This window comes from Aquarana catesbeiana, linkage group LG01 (genome assembly GCF_042186555.1).
Source record: "Aquarana catesbeiana isolate 2022-GZ linkage group LG01, ASM4218655v1, whole genome shotgun sequence".
In the NCBI taxonomy this organism is placed as follows: domain Eukaryota; kingdom Metazoa; phylum Chordata; class Amphibia; order Anura; family Ranidae; genus Aquarana; species Aquarana catesbeiana.
Window position 1 is genome coordinate 836,248,748 of NC_133324.1, and position 17,015 is coordinate 836,265,762.

Sequence of the window (17,015 nt, forward strand, 5' to 3'; positions counted from 1 at the left end):
AAAATATTGAATCCACTCTGAGAATAACAGACAGAAGAGATATACTGTATATTTACTATTAGAGGAGATATACTGTATACACTATTAGAAGAGAAATACTGTTTTTTGGCCAATTTGTTGTTGGGCAGATTAAAAAATACAAATTGCTGCAAAAACGCATTACATGCTTTTCTGCAGCTTCTCCATTGAAGTATATTGAACCTAAAAAGCACCATTTTGCATTAAGAAAAAAAAAAGTCCTTGACCCTTTCCAAATACGCAGCGGCTGAAAAAAAGCATAGATGTGAACGTGTCCCATAGGAAACCATGTTAAATTAACTGTAGTGTGTTTCTGCAAAAAGCACCAAAAAACACATAGATGTGAACCAGGTCTAAGACGTTTAGTAACATAATGGGGTTAAAAGAAACTAAAATGAGCCCTTTATAGTACAAAAAAAGCAAATAATCGCAACTGTAAGGGGTTCATTTTTTTTTACTGTAGAACGGTGAAAGTAATATTTACAGTAGCGATTTGCTCTTTTTGTACTATAAAGGGCTCATTTTATTTTTTTAACCCCACTATTTTACTGGCCGATTAATCGATTATGAAAATAGTAATCGATTAATTTCATAATCGATTAGTTGTCGATTAATCGATTAGTTGTTTCAGCCCTAAAGTAGACTCACCTGTAGTCATGATTTGTGAGGTAGTCTATGACTGCTGGTTTAATGCGTGGAACACCTCCCTGGCTACGATTCCCTCTTCCTGTTATCACAAGAAGGTGCGAGCTGCCTCCATTCTGTCGATAATCTGTCACACACACAAAAATGTTGCAAAGTTAAAATGTGGATGCTTTTTTAAATATTATTTTCTGAACTAGAATAAAATCAGTTTTATTTAATTAACTGCTATTAGCTACAAACATATTTAAATGTGCAAAAACCTATAGCAACACCATGCCAACAGGAATTATTTCCTATCCTATGCCTCGTACACACGATGAAAATATCGGACGAATGATCGTCTGTTTTTTTGCATGCTAGTCTCATATCGAAAATGAATAGATTACTCAACTTACAAAAATTCTCGTATGACAGAATGCAACTTTGGAAGTGATGTAATGTGTTGTATTGTATTGTATTGTAATGTATTCCTTTGTTTCCAAGCATGCGTGGTCTTGCACTTCCGATTTATTTTAAACAAATACTGTACTGATTTAACAAAAATCGTATGATCTGGTATCATACAGGAAATTTTTGTTTTTGTCCCTTCGGATAATTTTGGATGAATTGTTGTGATCGGCTCTTGAAAGCTGTGTACTAACGATCAGATTATCATATGATCGCTTAGAAAGTGGTATTTTTTTGGCCAATTTTCTGATCATGTGTACGAAACTTAAGCTAATGTAGTTGTATATGTATAGTGGGTTTCTGCAGATTATTATCAATCTGCATTATTAATTGCTCTTTGTTAATTATGCATTATCAATACTCTGTGTTTCCATATTAGACAACCCAGTTGCTTCCATGTTAACCTATCCTCAACTACCTTCAAAGAGTTGTGAAGAATAATAGTCAAATGACAAAAATGAACGAAAATCTTCCAGACTTGTGGCAGCTTTCAGGTAAAAAACATCACAACGCTCAACAGTATATAATGACTGGCAATTTTAAGCTATTCCAGGCAACTTAGTCTATAGCACACACAGCTATGTATTGAAATGTACTTTGCTTTTGTTTTGTTTATGTAGCACCCTCTAGCAAGTGTGCTAGTGTACATAGTTGTTTGAGTAGGTAAGTTTTACTTGGCTGGCAGCCAGGCCTGGGTTGAATCTGGGTCAGGAATGAGTGACTCAGGAAGGCTGGACTCATCAAGCGGCATCTCTGTTGTCTCCCCCTGCTCTCTAGAACCTTGGAGAAGCTTCCAGAAGTAAAGGGGGGAGTCTAGGAGGAGCTGCTTGGAATATTGAAGAGGGCCCCAGCAAAGTGGGCTGGCAGGGGGCGGACACCTCTTAAATGCTCTTGAGTTATGCCAGCAGTTGGGTGGAAGATGGAGAGGAAGTGCTGAGGAGGCCCTTGAGGGTGCCCCCTGGGGGGGGGGAGTGTTACAGGGTGACCTGAGGCTCAGGTGCTGGAAGGACCCTCTACAACACACGGAGGAATCCTTCCTGGAGGCACAGGTCAAGGAGAGGACAGCGGGAGAGAGTCAGCAGGTCCAGGAGATCTCCTGAGGAGTCAGCTGGGTGGGCTGGTCTGGGAAGACTGTGGAGAGAGTATCAGATCAGTAGCCACAGAGATGTAAGCTGGACACTGGACTTTGTACACAACCAAAGGGGCCCAGGGTCCTTGCCTTTTAAAAGGGCTTCTGCTTTGATCTGGCTGAGTGCTTTGAAAGATTCACTAAAAGTGTCCCAGCTGAGCCTGAAGTTCTGCAAGCAAGTGTGCTGGAGGCAGTGAGGAGTGTATATAGGTGGGTGGGGATCCCAGTTCACTTGCAGCCCTACATTGGGTGCACTACATTTATATAAGATGACACAAAAAAAACAATGTTTTAAAGAACTGAAAATAAGCTTTGTTTTTTCAGTATAAAGAAAAAACCTCTGATGCGCTAAACATGCAAAATATTAAAACATGATAAGATACAATAAAAACAGTGCTGCACTGCTAACACATCCCAATTCAATAAAATAAATAAATATTAATTCAAAAATGTGGTCTCTACACCTACATACTAATACATATAAAACACAGTGCCACCTATTCCAAAACAGGGAAAATAAACACAATGCTTCCCTTTCTAGCACAATAACCATGGATAATCAATGTGCAAAAGAAAAAAAAAATTTGTCCTGAAAAAACATGGTATAATGCACCTAGATGCACAAAGTAGGTGTGATGATAAGTACAGTTTTACTAACACATGTCGCAAAATTGTGATTAAGCATTAACATTTGTTCTACCCTTAGGCGTGAAGGGGTTAAAGTAGAACTAAAGGCATATTTTTAAACATTTTGGATAGAGTTATGGAGGGTTATAACCCCTGTCAGATTTTTTTTGTTTTTTTGCCATCTGTGTCGCATTGGGGTGATTTCACTTCACTTCCTGTCCCATAGCCAAAACAGGAAGTGAGAGGCAATCCCAGCAAATTAAAGGAATCCTTTGGGGGACCCCCAGGTTACCAGAACTGGAAGATTTCCCCTCTGTTAGGGGGCAACCCAAAATTTTGGATTCTTCTTTTACTTTCAGTGATAACTGTAACCAGGACAAATAGAGAGTGTGAATCTCCCTAAAAGGGACACAGCAATAAAAAGCTGACAGGTGTTCTAATCCATCTCCACTCTATCCACTTTAAGTATGAGCTATAAGCATATAAACTGTCACTTTACATATATGCTAATTGGATGCATTTTGACCCACATCCGATTCGCATGAAATGTGTATTAAAACTTCTATGGAGCAGGATAACATATTTGTGGTACAGCGGCAGTGCGAAATTCGCTGAAAATTTAGAGAGAGTCCTGTGCGCTTACTGAGCACTGTGTGTTCCCGTAGAAGGCAATGAGCTTGGAATCGCACATCTGATCAGTTTTGAACATGAATTTGACTAAAAAAGAATCCCAGTGTGTCCGAGCAGGCAGCCGGACAGGCCAGGAAAGGGGGGGATGGGCAACTCCGCTCGCATCGAAGGCTTCCGCTGACGGTCTACTCCGCTGTCCGACATTTCTTAAATAGCTAAGGGGCGGGGCCACCTGGCGACTTCACCTGGTTGCACTGCCCCACTTGTGACTTTACAGACTCAGCATGCATGGTGAATTTTGGGGGGGACCCCACGCCGTTTTTTTTTCTTCCATTGTTCCCGACCCTCTCCTTAATAACAAAGACGCCGGTGGCAGCCGGCTCCAAAAATTTGCATCTGAACAGCTGCTTTGGAAATTCGCAGTGAAAACTGAGGGGACATTCGCACTGGACATGTGTAAACCTAGCCTTAGTCTGCTGGCACACAGTATCAGAATACAGGTCAGCAACAAATCGGGAATGAACAGTATACTACCTTCTGTCTTGTCTTGCAGGACCCTGCGGAAGTGTTTTATAGCCTCATCTACATGAAGTCCATGTAAATCTAATATATTTTCTGGCAGGAGGTACTCATTAGCCTGTTCAAAAATCTGCACAGCTGCTCTGTGATTCTCTTCTTTCATCTTCTGCCCATATAAATAGCCCTAGAGAAGAATAGGTAGTAAGCATTTATACTTTAAAACAGGTCAAATGAAATCATACAATCTTTGAAATTAAAGTGCAAAAAACTATACAAACTACGTAAATCACGTTATGCAGGTAGTAAGAGAGTCCAAATGGCCACTCTGTTTATTTAGCATATCAGAAAAGGGAACAATTAAGTGAATCAGGTTATGCATTTGCAGAGTATAATAAGGCCCCTTCAGGGTAGCTCAAAGGGCACCCTTAGTGAATCTGTCCTTCATCAAATCCCCCCACCTCTCCTGAGTGCAGCTCACTTGGCACAGTACTTACCTTCATCCCCAAACTAGCAATCTCAATCTTCCTCCGACAAGGTTCCAGACAGTTACTCGTCATACTGTGCGTGCAGGCTCTGGCCCCATTCATTCCTACTGGTAAACTGTACTCTGACCACTGAAGGCTGCCATGAGCCTTACCAATAGAAAGGAAAAGAGATGTGGTGCACATGCACAGTATAAAAGAGAGCTAGCTGGGGCCTTGTTGGAGGAAAGCTATTACTACTTCAAAAGGGATACACTCATGGGCAGGCAACTTTAATAAAGGTGAAGTTGTCCTGTAATAAAAATCTGGTGCAGACCAAAAGCATGCTTATAACAGGACCCTATTCTGGCTCATACGCGGCCAGATACACTATGCCTGACTCACCTTTCTCCATATAATGCAATGTTTTATGTGACTATGTTACACCATATCATTGCGGTAAATAAGAATTCACAGACCATTATGGTCTTTCTAAAAAAAAAAAAAAAAAAAAAAAAAGAAGACTACAGCAGAGGCGGTTTCAGTTCCTCTGTCCTTGCACTAATTCGGTTATGCACACATTTTAGCTTCAGATATTGAGCTCTGCGAACAATTGACTTATTTTCAGCAAAGCGGGAAAAACTGTAAACATGAAAAAAGGATCCCAGAGTGCTGAAAATGAAAATACAAAATATTTTGTGTGCAGTAGTTCATATTTATTTGCAAAAAATAAAACAAAATGTTTTTTTTATTATTAATTATTGCTTTAGTGCTGATCATAACAAGAAAATATTTTTTTATAAAGAAGTCCCCTCTCAGGCTAAACGTGCCATTTTTCGCTACTTATCATGGGGGGGGGGCACGTCTTCTTATAAAGAAATTAAAATTTGTCAATTTGTTATGTAAAGCCCGCCTTACATGGATTGAAATCCCTGAATTTCTATTCAAATATGGACATCAATCTACCAATCAACTTCTGTACAACTGCCCTGTTGGATTTTCCCCGCTTGATCAGTGCTGCAGGCTATAGCCTGCAACACTGATCCATGTACTCTGATGGGGGGAAAGGATAGAATAGCTCATCGGGAAGGATTTCCCCACCCCCCTCGAGTGTGTGGATGAGGACATTTAGTCAATTTTTTTGTTCAACCTGCTGGTTGAACGAAAAAAAAAAAAAAAAAAACTGATTCATCTATTGGCTACCTTAGAAAGAGGCAGGCTGTAGCACCACCAACTGTCACCCAACTTTTGATATTTACATTAATCCAGGAGATCTGTGTGTAGCTCAAAATGAGACCTAAATTTACTTATTTGTCATTTAACTGAATTCTCTCATCTTTAACAAAACTAACCTGTTGTGCATAAAAAGCTGCAACTTGTTTCATTCCCCGGGTGTGAGCTTCCGCTGCTTTCCTGTAGCTTTCCTGCTGCTTCCGATGATACAGAAGGGCTTCTGCCCTGAAGTCATCATATTCTGGGGATTCCAAATCCTGGAAAAAGCGATCACCGTGATCTTCTTTATCTTCTTTTGCTCTCTTTAAAATATAGGTAAATAAGTCAATATCGTAATTATAACAATTAATAAAGTTACAAAAAATACACACGTAAAAAAAAAAAAAAAAAGGTGTTATAAAAGACCACAACATATGAAACATGTCATTATTCCAAATACAAAACTGTCAATGGGATTTTAAAAAAGAATGAGGAGGATTTAAAATCCCCGGACCAGTGAAGCAGGAAATCGCGGGACACTGGTACAGCGGGACTGGGGGGATGAGGAGTGGGTCCAGTGTAGGGTCATCTTACAGATTTTCTGTAAAGGTGAACTTACACTTTAAAGTGACTGTAAACCTTTTTTTTTTTTTTTTTTTTTTATTAAAATAAAAAATATGCTATACTTACCATCTCCGTGCAATGTATTGCACAGTGTCCCCAATCCTCCTCTTGAAGTCCCCCGCCATCGCTCCCCTCTCTTGTGTGTGCCCCCATAGCAAGTTGGAGGGAGCAGGCAGAGAAAGGTTTTTTACCTTAATGCACAGAATGCATTAAGGTATAAAACCTTAGAGAATCAACCACACACACACACACATATATATATATATATATATATATATATATATATATATATATAGAGAGAGACAGAATTTATTTTCCTACTGCTAAAGCCAATTTTCTTTTATTGTTTTCCCCCTTATTTTGCATACATGATTGCACAATCTTTGTGGTATGTTGTATGTGCAATATTTTAGGGCTATTTTTTTTTTTACCATATTAGATAAATGGGTCAAATTAAACATAGGTAACCAATGACTTGATCTGTGGTATGACATTTTCAGTTACGTACATTTCATGTCAAGTCTGGCTTTCTAAAATAAACCCTGTTCAAGTTCTTTTAAGCCACATTATTTTCGTTTATTTCTGCGATTAAGTTCAGGACAAAAAAAATTAATATTTTTCCAAAAAAGGAAAAGTCCTGCCAGAGTACAAATACAGTTCCCCCCCAAAACTACAAAAAGCTCTGAATCCATTTATGTCAACAGATGCTAGTTGTTTTTCCACTACACTAGGGAATGAAGCTGTGCTTTCTTTGTCCAATCAAGGGCAGTTAGGCCGCATTCACACTGTCTGTTTTTCAGGTGGCCCCGCTCAGCCCCTCCAGTCTCCTCTATGGAGCGGTGGGAGTCAACGCACCCTCCAACATCCGATCCAATCTGCTAAAAACAAGCAGATGGGGATCCGTTCCCCATCTGTCTGGCGGTTTGGATGGCAGTCAGGTGTAAACGGACAGGCGGCCTGTTTACATCCAATCACCTATAGAGGAAAATTGCTGTGTCCGTGTCCACTCTGCATATTGGGATCGGACACGGACCAGCCATCCGCCTGCTCAGCGGGGATCAGCGGACAGGGACTGAGCAGGCGGACTCCAACGGAGCCCACCCCATGTGGAAGGGGCTTTAAAAACACCCCAACAAAAACAGGATTTTGCCAGCACATGATTGGATAACACAGCTTCACCTTATTCACTAAACTGAGTGCACAATAACTTTGTAAATGTGAAAATACAATTTGCAAAGCAAAAATTTTATTCCTTTAATAAATATACAACAATGAGAATATGTTCCCAGACAATATGCTGGATTCTATTTTTTCTATACTCCAATGAAGTGAAAGTACCTTTTCCTTCATTCTGTCAGTTGATGAGGGCAGCTCCTGTTTAAACCCTTGAGCCACAACATTCTGCACAGGATCAGCTTCTAGTGCTGAGCTGATGAACTCTTCTGTCGTCTCTAAAGAATAACTGCAGAATGGATATAAAGCAGTGTTTGTCAGTTAATTTTTCATTTTTTAACATGTTTTTTACTTATTTAAAAACACCTTCAGCAATTATGCTAAATACTGGCCAATCCCAAATAAATCCTAGTAATGGCTGCCTCCATATTTTTTCAGGAAAATATCCCTTTAAAATACATTTAAAATAGTGTAAATCTGGATTTTTCAACCGAAGTTCCGCAAAGAGTCCTCAGGAGTTCCGCGGGCACATCCCGGTCTGAGCGATACGCTGCGTTAACTCCTGTCCAGTGCAATCCCGCAAGGAGATAGAGAACAGCCTGCACGGCTCTCTCCTCCTCCCTGCAGCTATGTGTACAATTGCCATCAAAACAAAAAGATGTGTTAACACACACAGACCACACACTGCACAGGAGTTAAGCACAGCCCACATTTGTGCTAAGACAGGGGGATTTGAGAGGATTGTGCTGGGAGAGGGGACGGGGGGTTGGAGTAGGGTTTGTGCTAGGAGTGGGGATTTGGGAACAGGGGAGTTTGTGCTAGGAGGAGGAATTTGGAGGTGGGGGCTGTACTAGGAGGGGGGATTTGTGCTAGAAGGGGGAATTTGGGAACAGGGGAGTTTGTGCTAGGAGGAGGAGGAATTTGGAGGGGGGCGTACTAGGAGGGGGGATTTGTGCTAGAAGGGGGAATTTGGGAACAGGGGAATTTGTGCTAGGAGGAGGAATTTGGAGGGGGGGTGTACTAGGAGGGGGGATTTGTGCTAGAAGGGGGAATTTGGATATTTGGATGAGTTACACCCTAAGATCACTGAACTTTGCCTCACAGACTACATTTTAGGGCTTGTTCACACTAGGTACAGTGAGGCAACACGTGCAAAATCGCACATTTTCCTGTACCGCACAAATATGTGCTGCCTTTTGCAGTCACATGTAGGTGCCAGTATTTCCTAATGACACCCCCATGCATCTAGCAAATGCATGTACAGCCACGCCCATTAAAAAATGCAACATGCGCAAACACGCAAATAATCTTGTGCTCCAACGCACCTCCTGGTATGAACGAGCCCTCAGACTGGTGTGCCCCGGGATTGTGCACACTTCTAAAGGGTGCATTGACTGAAAAAAAGTTGAAAAACACTGGTTTAAATGATCAAAAATTAAGTAACATTAGTCTAATTAGAAAATTTATTTAAATTTCAATAAAAATCAATGCAATTGAAATTCAGTCCTAAACACTGACAACATCAAAAATAGGTACAGAAACAATTTGTGCTGCCAACGTTTAGAACTATAGATAGACAGAACTAAAATACATATTTGTTAAATCCAAATAAATGTTAAGTGCATGCATGCTAGTAAAACCATAGGGGATTTACTAAAACTGTTGTGCATAGTAACCAATCAGCTTCTAGCTTTGGCTTATTCATTTAAAGTGATATTAACCTCCCTGGTGGTATGATTATGTCAGATTTTCGATACTGAAAGAGGTACAATTATTTTGCATGGAAATTTGGCATTTTATATTGTAGGCCTGTAATTCTTAGGAATAACTCACTTAAATCTGTCCAAACCAGAGTATAATAGACATCCCGGGTATGATAAAGTTTGTAACACAAAATCATAAATTATAATATAATAAATAACTATAAATAATAATATAATAATAATACATTTTATTTAATAAATTTTAGTCTATAATATAATGAAATCAAAAACACTGAAATTGTTGTGGGCCAAACAAGGGTGCAATATTACTAGTCATATTGCTTCAGTAAACATCCCGGGTATGGTAAATTTTGAAACACAGAACTGCACAAATCTGAAGTCACAATCAGGACAAGAGAACCTGTTTTCCTTTCGGATTTTCCTTCCAGTGTCATCACGTTTTAAGCAACAAACCATGTACATCCTTGTGAGTGGGTGCTGACTTTTTTTCAGTTGGTAGGATGTGGTCCATGAAATGATGACCAGCCAGGCGTTCCGGGTTGACAACACCAGCAGCACGACGTCTGGCTCTATTTACAGCCGTTGGTGTTTGGTGGTTCAGAAAGATTAGTTTGGCAATTTTCCACGCAAAATCAAGCTTGTCACTTTTTTTTTTAGTAGAATGAAGGCATTCCATAAGCATTGCTCAAGAAGATGCCTGAAGAGCTTGTAATACTTTTTTTGTTGTTTTCTAAATGCTGGATAAAATGGCATTGCCTGGTTGGCTCTGTCAACACCTCCCATGGTGTTGTTGTAGTTTATCACCACTTGTGGTTTCAAGAGGTCTTTCCCACCTTTTGTGTGTACCGTGACAGTGTTATGAATTGTACTCATTAGGCACACATCATTTTTTGTCACGCCATCGCAGTGCCATCATTTTGCCTTTCTGCCAGGCAACCATTTCTCCCGTCTTGAGCTTCTTATTGCCAAAGGTTGGTGGCATGTCACGCCGGTTAGCCCTAACGGTTCCATAGGCATCTGTTTTGTTCTGTAGAATGAACTCAGAGTTCAGGAAATGTGTAAAAATTGTCTGCAATTACACAATAGCCCTGATTTAGCAATGGCTCAATCAATGAAAGAACTGAAGATGTTGCCGTTCCATAATTACTGTATTTTTGGTTGAATTTGGTTCCTTCCTTTCCCAGTGTATAGGACAGAATTCCAAATTGAACCAGTGCTCTATTCATATAGCATGAAGGATTTTACACCAAATCATGCTCTTTTTGACGCTCTATATTGTATCCAGCTGAGCCTTCCCTTGTAGGCTATTAGACTTTCGTCTATGCTGATGTCTCTCTCTGGCCCATAGCTCTGTTGGAAATTTTTCATAATCATTTGACATACCTCCCAAATCTTCTTGAGTTTGGGTGCTGGATGAGTAGTTTTATCAAATTTTACACCAAACCATGATTTTACACCAAATCGTGCTCTTTTTGACGATATATATTGTATCCAGCTGAGCCTTCCCTTGTAGGCCATTAGACTTTCGTCTATGCTGATGTCTCTCTCTGGCACATAGCTCTGTTGGAAATTTTTCATAATCATTTGACATATCTCCCAAATCTTCTTGAGTTTGGGTGCTGGATGAGTAGTTTCGTCAAATTCTTCATTATTTTTAAAGTGCAAATACTTCATTATCAAGGAAAATTTGTACTCTGTCATGACCGTGCCAAAGAATGGAGTTTCTAGTAATTTATTGGTTGTCCAATACCACTTCTGCAGGGGTTTCCCCACCACTCCCTGAAGAATTATTAGGCCCAGAAATTTCCAAATGTCCTCTTTGGTCACTGGTTCCCACTTTCCGCTCCTTGAAAACTTCTGATGCGTAGCAGCTTGTTGGTCCTGGTACCAGTTTGTCTCCGTAATTATTTAATAACTTTATCAATCAAAAATAGTTGGAGGTATGCCAAGGGGTTGTCATCTTCAACATCCACGTTGATACCAGGTGCTCCAGTAAATGGGAATCTTGGCGCTGCATGATCTGTACCACAGTCAATAGAGCACCAAGTCCGCACATCACTGAGGTCAGTCGCGGGATCGTCGAAGAGGATCCAGCCGCCGTATAAAGCGGGAGTACATTGCGGCATCCCGGGGACAAGGTAAATAACCTCTTCCAGGATCCAGCGATGCAATCCCGAGTGTGGCTCGGGGTTACCGCTAATGGTACTGAATTTTCACCCTGAGCCACACTCGGGAATACTGCCAAGGAGGTTAAAGCCAAAAACAAAAATGTATTATATTGCAGCTTACTAATTCTTAGATATGGTGGCTGCAGTACATTTTTAGCTTTCCTTTATTCTGATCCTGTCAGTAAGTTTCTTTTTCAACTTCCCTCAACAGACCAAGCTGCCCAGCTAAAAAGTGTCAGTTAGAGCCTTAAAAAAAAATTTTACATTTACAGGGGTGCTTAAAAGTTGTTTGCTACAGTTTGGCCTTAATTTGTTATCGCGTCTCCATTTGAAATGTGACTTATGTGCACGATGCACTAACACTTGTCCTCCTTACACGCACTAGTGGGTGTGCGATCAACAAGGCTACTGGTGTGAACAAGCTCCTAAATGCACTGCAAATTAGCTGCATAGAAACCAGTGTGTACTTAAGCTTAATGGCATAAGAATTTAATAGTTTACATTCAAGAAAATAAAAACTTTCTTACTTGTTTTCTTTAAAAATGTCCATAAGCAAATTTTGCTCTATATTAGGAAACAGTTCCAAGAGTTGCTTCTCCTTCATTTTCACAGCGCAGTTTGTAGATGCTAAAGGCTTCTTCTGCAGTAAAAAAAAATACATTTATTTTGATTACATTATTACAATGGGAATCTTTTAATAACAAAGAAATCTAAAGGTAGGTATGACCCACCATTTACCCCCAAACCTCCATCTCCCCATATGTTCGAGGACGATTTACTATTCTTTTGTCTCCTGTATTAGGAAATGGCTTCCATTTCTCCCTGTGATGTCATCACTAGGCATATAAATTTCTTGCAGCAGAAACTGCAGGGAGAAGGGATCAGCAGGCTGCCCTACATCAGTTTCTATTGACATCTTATGTGCCCTCCAATGCTGCTTACTGCAATGGTCAGCTATAGGTGGGGGCAGTGGTCCCCTTTTTGTATCACTGTGTATTGGTCAGGTAACGCACTGACACCTTTGCAGCCATTGAGCTATATACTGGGTGCTCAGTGGGCTCCTGCACCTTTAAGAAGGGGTGGGGCTCCCCCTCAGACCATCTGCCCTCCACCTATTCATCAGAATACATGTGCTTCCACTGTGGTGTCACTCATTAGTTAGTGATAGGAACTACAGATACCAGGGTGCCTAGGCGAGGCTCTGTAGCTTACGCATGCATTTGCAAATGTGTGCAGACTAAACCCCTGTTTTTAACGCATACTGTTAGACAGGTTGATTCAGTTGTCTGTGGGCTGGTTGTAAGTAAGCTTGTTTTTTTTTCCTTGGACTTATCCTTGGCCTTGTTTATATCTTATGTGCCCTCCAATACTGCTTACTGCAATGGGCAGCGGTCCCCTTTTAGTAGGGGTTCAACGGATCGTCACTGATTTTTTTTTTTTGTTTATTCACTATGGTGATTTATGATATGTGATTGATGATATAAGAGCGCGGTTTCTTTTGCAGACTAACAGGTTTTCTTCTAAAATTGCCCTGTATTTGGCTCCATCCTTCTTCCCATCAACTCTGACCAGCTTCCCTGTCCTTGCTGGATATCATCCCCACAACATGATGCTGCAACCACCATGTTTCACAGTGGGGATGGTGTGTTTAGGGTGATGTGCAGTGTTAGTTTTCCACAAACCTCTGAGGGCTTCACAGAACAACTGTATTTATACTGAGATCAAATTACACACAGGTGGACTCTATTTATTAATCAGGTGACTTCTGAAGGCAATTGGTTTCACTAGATTTTAGTTAGGGGTATCAGAGAAAATTGGGCTAAATACAAATGCATGTCACACTTTTCACATATTTATTTGTAAAAAATTTTGAAAACCATTTATGATTTTCCTTCCACTTCATAATTATGTGTCACTTTGTGTTGGTCTATCACATAAAATCCCAATAAAATATGTTTACATTTTTGGTTGTAACATGACAAAATTTGGAAAATTTCAAGGGGTATGAATACTTTTTCAAGACACTGTACATGTGTAGTCCATCTCAGGGGTGAGTAGGAAAAGTTAGCTATGTTCATTATGCAAGAGGGCATAGAGAAAGGAACATATCCACCCTGAACATGAAAAAAGCTTGCATTTGAGAGATGAAACAAAGGAATAGGGAGAGAATAGGTATATTCATAGAAGCATCTGAAAATGTGACATGTTTTAAGTTATATATTTTGATGAACATAGTAAATTTCCTTTAAAAGGGAATAGTAAAAGAAGAACTGTAAACTTGAATGGGTGTAGAATATATTTGGATAATATAATACACGGATATCAAAAGTATCACGAGTTTAACATATAGGATTTAAAAACGAATGAAGATACTCAATCAGCGGAACATGTGGTCACAAGATCACCAATCCTTTTCACCCCCCTGGACGTTAAGAACTTTTAAAGGGGACACCATGGTGGGCGGATGGGAAGGGGTTAACTACGTATTCCTTTTTCTAATGACAGGCTCACATGCTATGGCTGCAATTTGTACTGGTATAGCTGATCGATTTTTCTATGTCTACGTATTCATTCAGCTAGCTTGTTCCTAGTGGCAGGCAGCCTATTGTCCTGGCTCACAGTGTCCTGTGTATGCCTTGCCATTTCCTCTCTGTTGCTTCACAAATGTGAGAGTACTAATGTGATGAAATATATCTCTTCCGGCATGGTGATCTATCTTTTAATTGCTCTGATTGTTTGTGTCTGTGTCAGATCTGTGTAGCTTTCACTTGCACCAGCGCTAGACAACACAGGAATTGTGGTATATGTAGTTTCTTCACAGGAAATGTCAGGTCTCACACTGCAGGCAGAGGTCATGCATTAACCTGAGCAGTGCCATGCAAAATGCCTCAAGTTTAACCCATTCATGCCTAAACCTATTTCTGACATTTGTTGCTTACAAGTTAAAATCCGTATTTTTTTCTAGAAAATGACTTCGAACCCCAAACATTACATATATTTTTTTTGCAGAGACCCTAGAGAATAAAAAGGCGGTCGTTGCAAATTTTTTATGTCACAGGGTATTTGCGCAGTGGTCTTTCAAACGCAATTTTTTTGGGGAAAAAAAGACACTTTCATGAGTAAAAAAAAAAAAAAAAAAAAAAAAACAGTAGAGTTAGCCCAATTTTTTTGTATAATGTGAAAGATGTTACCCCGAGTAAACAGATACCTAACATGTAATGCTTTGAAATTGCGCACACTTGTGGAATGGCAACAAACGACGGTACTTAAAAATCTCCATAGGCGACGCTTTAAAATTTTCTACAGGTTACCAGTTTAGAGTTACAGAGGAGGTCCTGTGCTAGAATTATTGCTCTCGCTCTGACAATTACAGTAATACCTCACATGTGTGGTTTGAACACTGTTTACATTTGCGGACGCGACTTGCGTATGCGTTCACTTCTGCACGCAAACACGGAGGGACAGGCGCTTAAAAAAAAAAAATTATTTTTTTTTACACGGTCTCTTAAAAAAAAAATCTGATCTGTTTTATTGCTGTCACAAGGAATGTAATAGTAATAGTCAGTGACAGGTACTCTTTATGGAGGGATCTGGGGTCTGTAAGAGCCCTTTCACACTGAGATGGTTTGCAGGCGCTATTGCGCTAATAATAGCGCCTGCAAACCGACCCGAAAGTGCCGCTGCCTTAATTCCAGTGTGAAAGCCCCGGGGGCTTTCACACTGGAGTGGTGCGCTAGCAGGACGGGAAAAAAAAGTCCTGCTAGCAGCATCTTCGGAGCGGTGAAAGAGCGGAGTGTATACCGCTCCTTCACCGCTCCTGCCCATTGAAATCAATGGGACGGCGCGGTTATACCGGCGCTTTGCGGTGGTATTTAACCCTTTCTCGGCCGCTAGCGATGGGTAAAACCGCCCCGCTAGCGGCCGTATACCGACGGTAAAACTTTTAGAGCCGACGCCGCCCCCGGCTCAGTGTGAAAGGGCCCTAAGACTGGCCCAAATCCCTCCTTTGCACTTAAAAGTATTCAAAACACCATAATCTGCGTGTTGGAATACTAGTGTTTTTTTTTAAATCGGCACCATTGGCAGCCAAGTAAACTGGAAGTGATGTCATGACATCGCTTCCGGGGTACTAGATCGGAGACCCAATGGAAGCCGATTCCGGATTCATTCAGGTCTTCGGCCAGCCAGTGGACGTGTCGGCTGGTCGCTCGGGCCTCCCGATGGGATGGGAGAGTCGTGGAAGGCGGCGGACGTCCCCTCCCGCTTTTAGCCGCATCGGTTGTTATCACTGGAAAGCGAACTACTGGCTATAAAAAATGGTACCGTGGTGCCGCGGTATAACCCTTCAAGCCTATTAACCCTATTTGCGTACGGTCGGCGTGAAGGGGTTAAAAATTATTAGACCGAAAAGGCAAACATTTATTATATTGCTGCTTACCAATCCTTGGATGTAATGGCTGCATTCGTTTTCTTTTCTTTTTTTTTTTTTTTTTTTAATTCTGGTTATTACATTTTTTTTAGACATATAAACATACAAACATAGTGGAGTGACCCGGAACAACACCGCCCATTCCTTGACCAACATGGTCAACTTGGATCCAACATTAGTCTACCCAACACATGTGACAACTTATAACCAACCCCCCCCCCCCCCCCCCAACATCCCGTACCACAGTTCACCAAGGAAAATGACTTCTCTTTAATTTACCAATGTGGGACCATCTGAAGTAAAATCATGTAAAAATGTATGTATGCGTTTATTATACTCCCCAAAAACACTGCACCTTACTTAATGGTTAGCTAATTTATGAACAAAAGGACACAACTATCAGTAACTCCCACCCCTCCTCACGTATTTAGTTATATCAGTATCCCATAACTATTACTAAACCTCATATGAGAGCTAGGGCAAAACTAGCCAGCCGTAACCTCCGTGCCAAACCAAGCCTGCCAAACTTTGTTGAACTTTTTCCAGCACCCTCTAGATTGGTACGTTGCCTTATAAAATGGCAACATAGAATTTACGAGACCCTTCCAAAATGGAACACCAGGGGGAGTGGAATTCCTCCATTTTAAATAAAATGGCCTTTCTTGTATAGAAAAATAGAATGTTCAATAAAGTTCTAAGAGCTCTGGATGGAACTACCTCCTCTACTAGGCCCAACAAACAACTCTAATGGACAATGGGATAGGTATAGTTAAGATTTCTTCTATACATTTTATTACTCCTTCCCAAAAAGTCTTGATGTGCGGGCAATCCCAGAAAATATGTTTGGAATCTGCCGGTGAAAAACCACATCTCCAGCAATCCGAGGAGACTGATGGGTATATTACAGCCAATCTAGCCGGTGTATAATAAATTCTGTGCAAAAATTTAAAATGTATGAGCCTGTCTCTCACAGAGACTAAATGTTTAAAGGGATGCACCCATACGTCATCCCAGTCTTCCCCATCCATATCAGGGACCTCACTCTCCCAACGCTCTCTACATTTAGCCATTGCCGCCGGACTTTTCTTAAACAGTTCTTTATAAGTGACCGACAAAGTCTTAGGGAGGTCTTCTACCATGAGCATGTCTTCTAAAGCCGATGGAATGGACTCTACCGTCCTATCTCTGAATTGGGCCTGAAATGCATGT

General features: G+C 40.7%; 1 protein-coding gene across 6 annotated transcripts in view; it reads right to left on the bottom strand.

Moving 5' to 3' along the window:
- Positions 1-17,015, bottom strand: part of N4BP2 (NEDD4 binding protein 2) — a 219,002-nt gene that overhangs the window by 27,806 nt on the left and 174,181 nt on the right. For 5 of the 6 annotated variants that reach the window (XM_073608577.1, XM_073608554.1, XM_073608569.1 and 2 more), the window contains 5 exons: positions 11,905-12,017; positions 7,651-7,774; positions 5,829-6,011; positions 4,031-4,199; positions 667-790 (listed from right to left, as the gene is read on the bottom strand). In XM_073608577.1, the coding sequence (XP_073464678.1) occupies positions 667-790; positions 4,031-4,199; positions 5,829-6,011; positions 7,651-7,774; positions 11,905-12,017 (713 nt within the window). Of the gene's footprint in view, positions 1-662; positions 791-4,030; positions 4,200-5,828; positions 6,012-7,650; positions 7,775-11,904; positions 12,018-17,015 lie in introns of those variants that run through there. The other variant, XM_073608585.1, reaches the window with a different exon arrangement.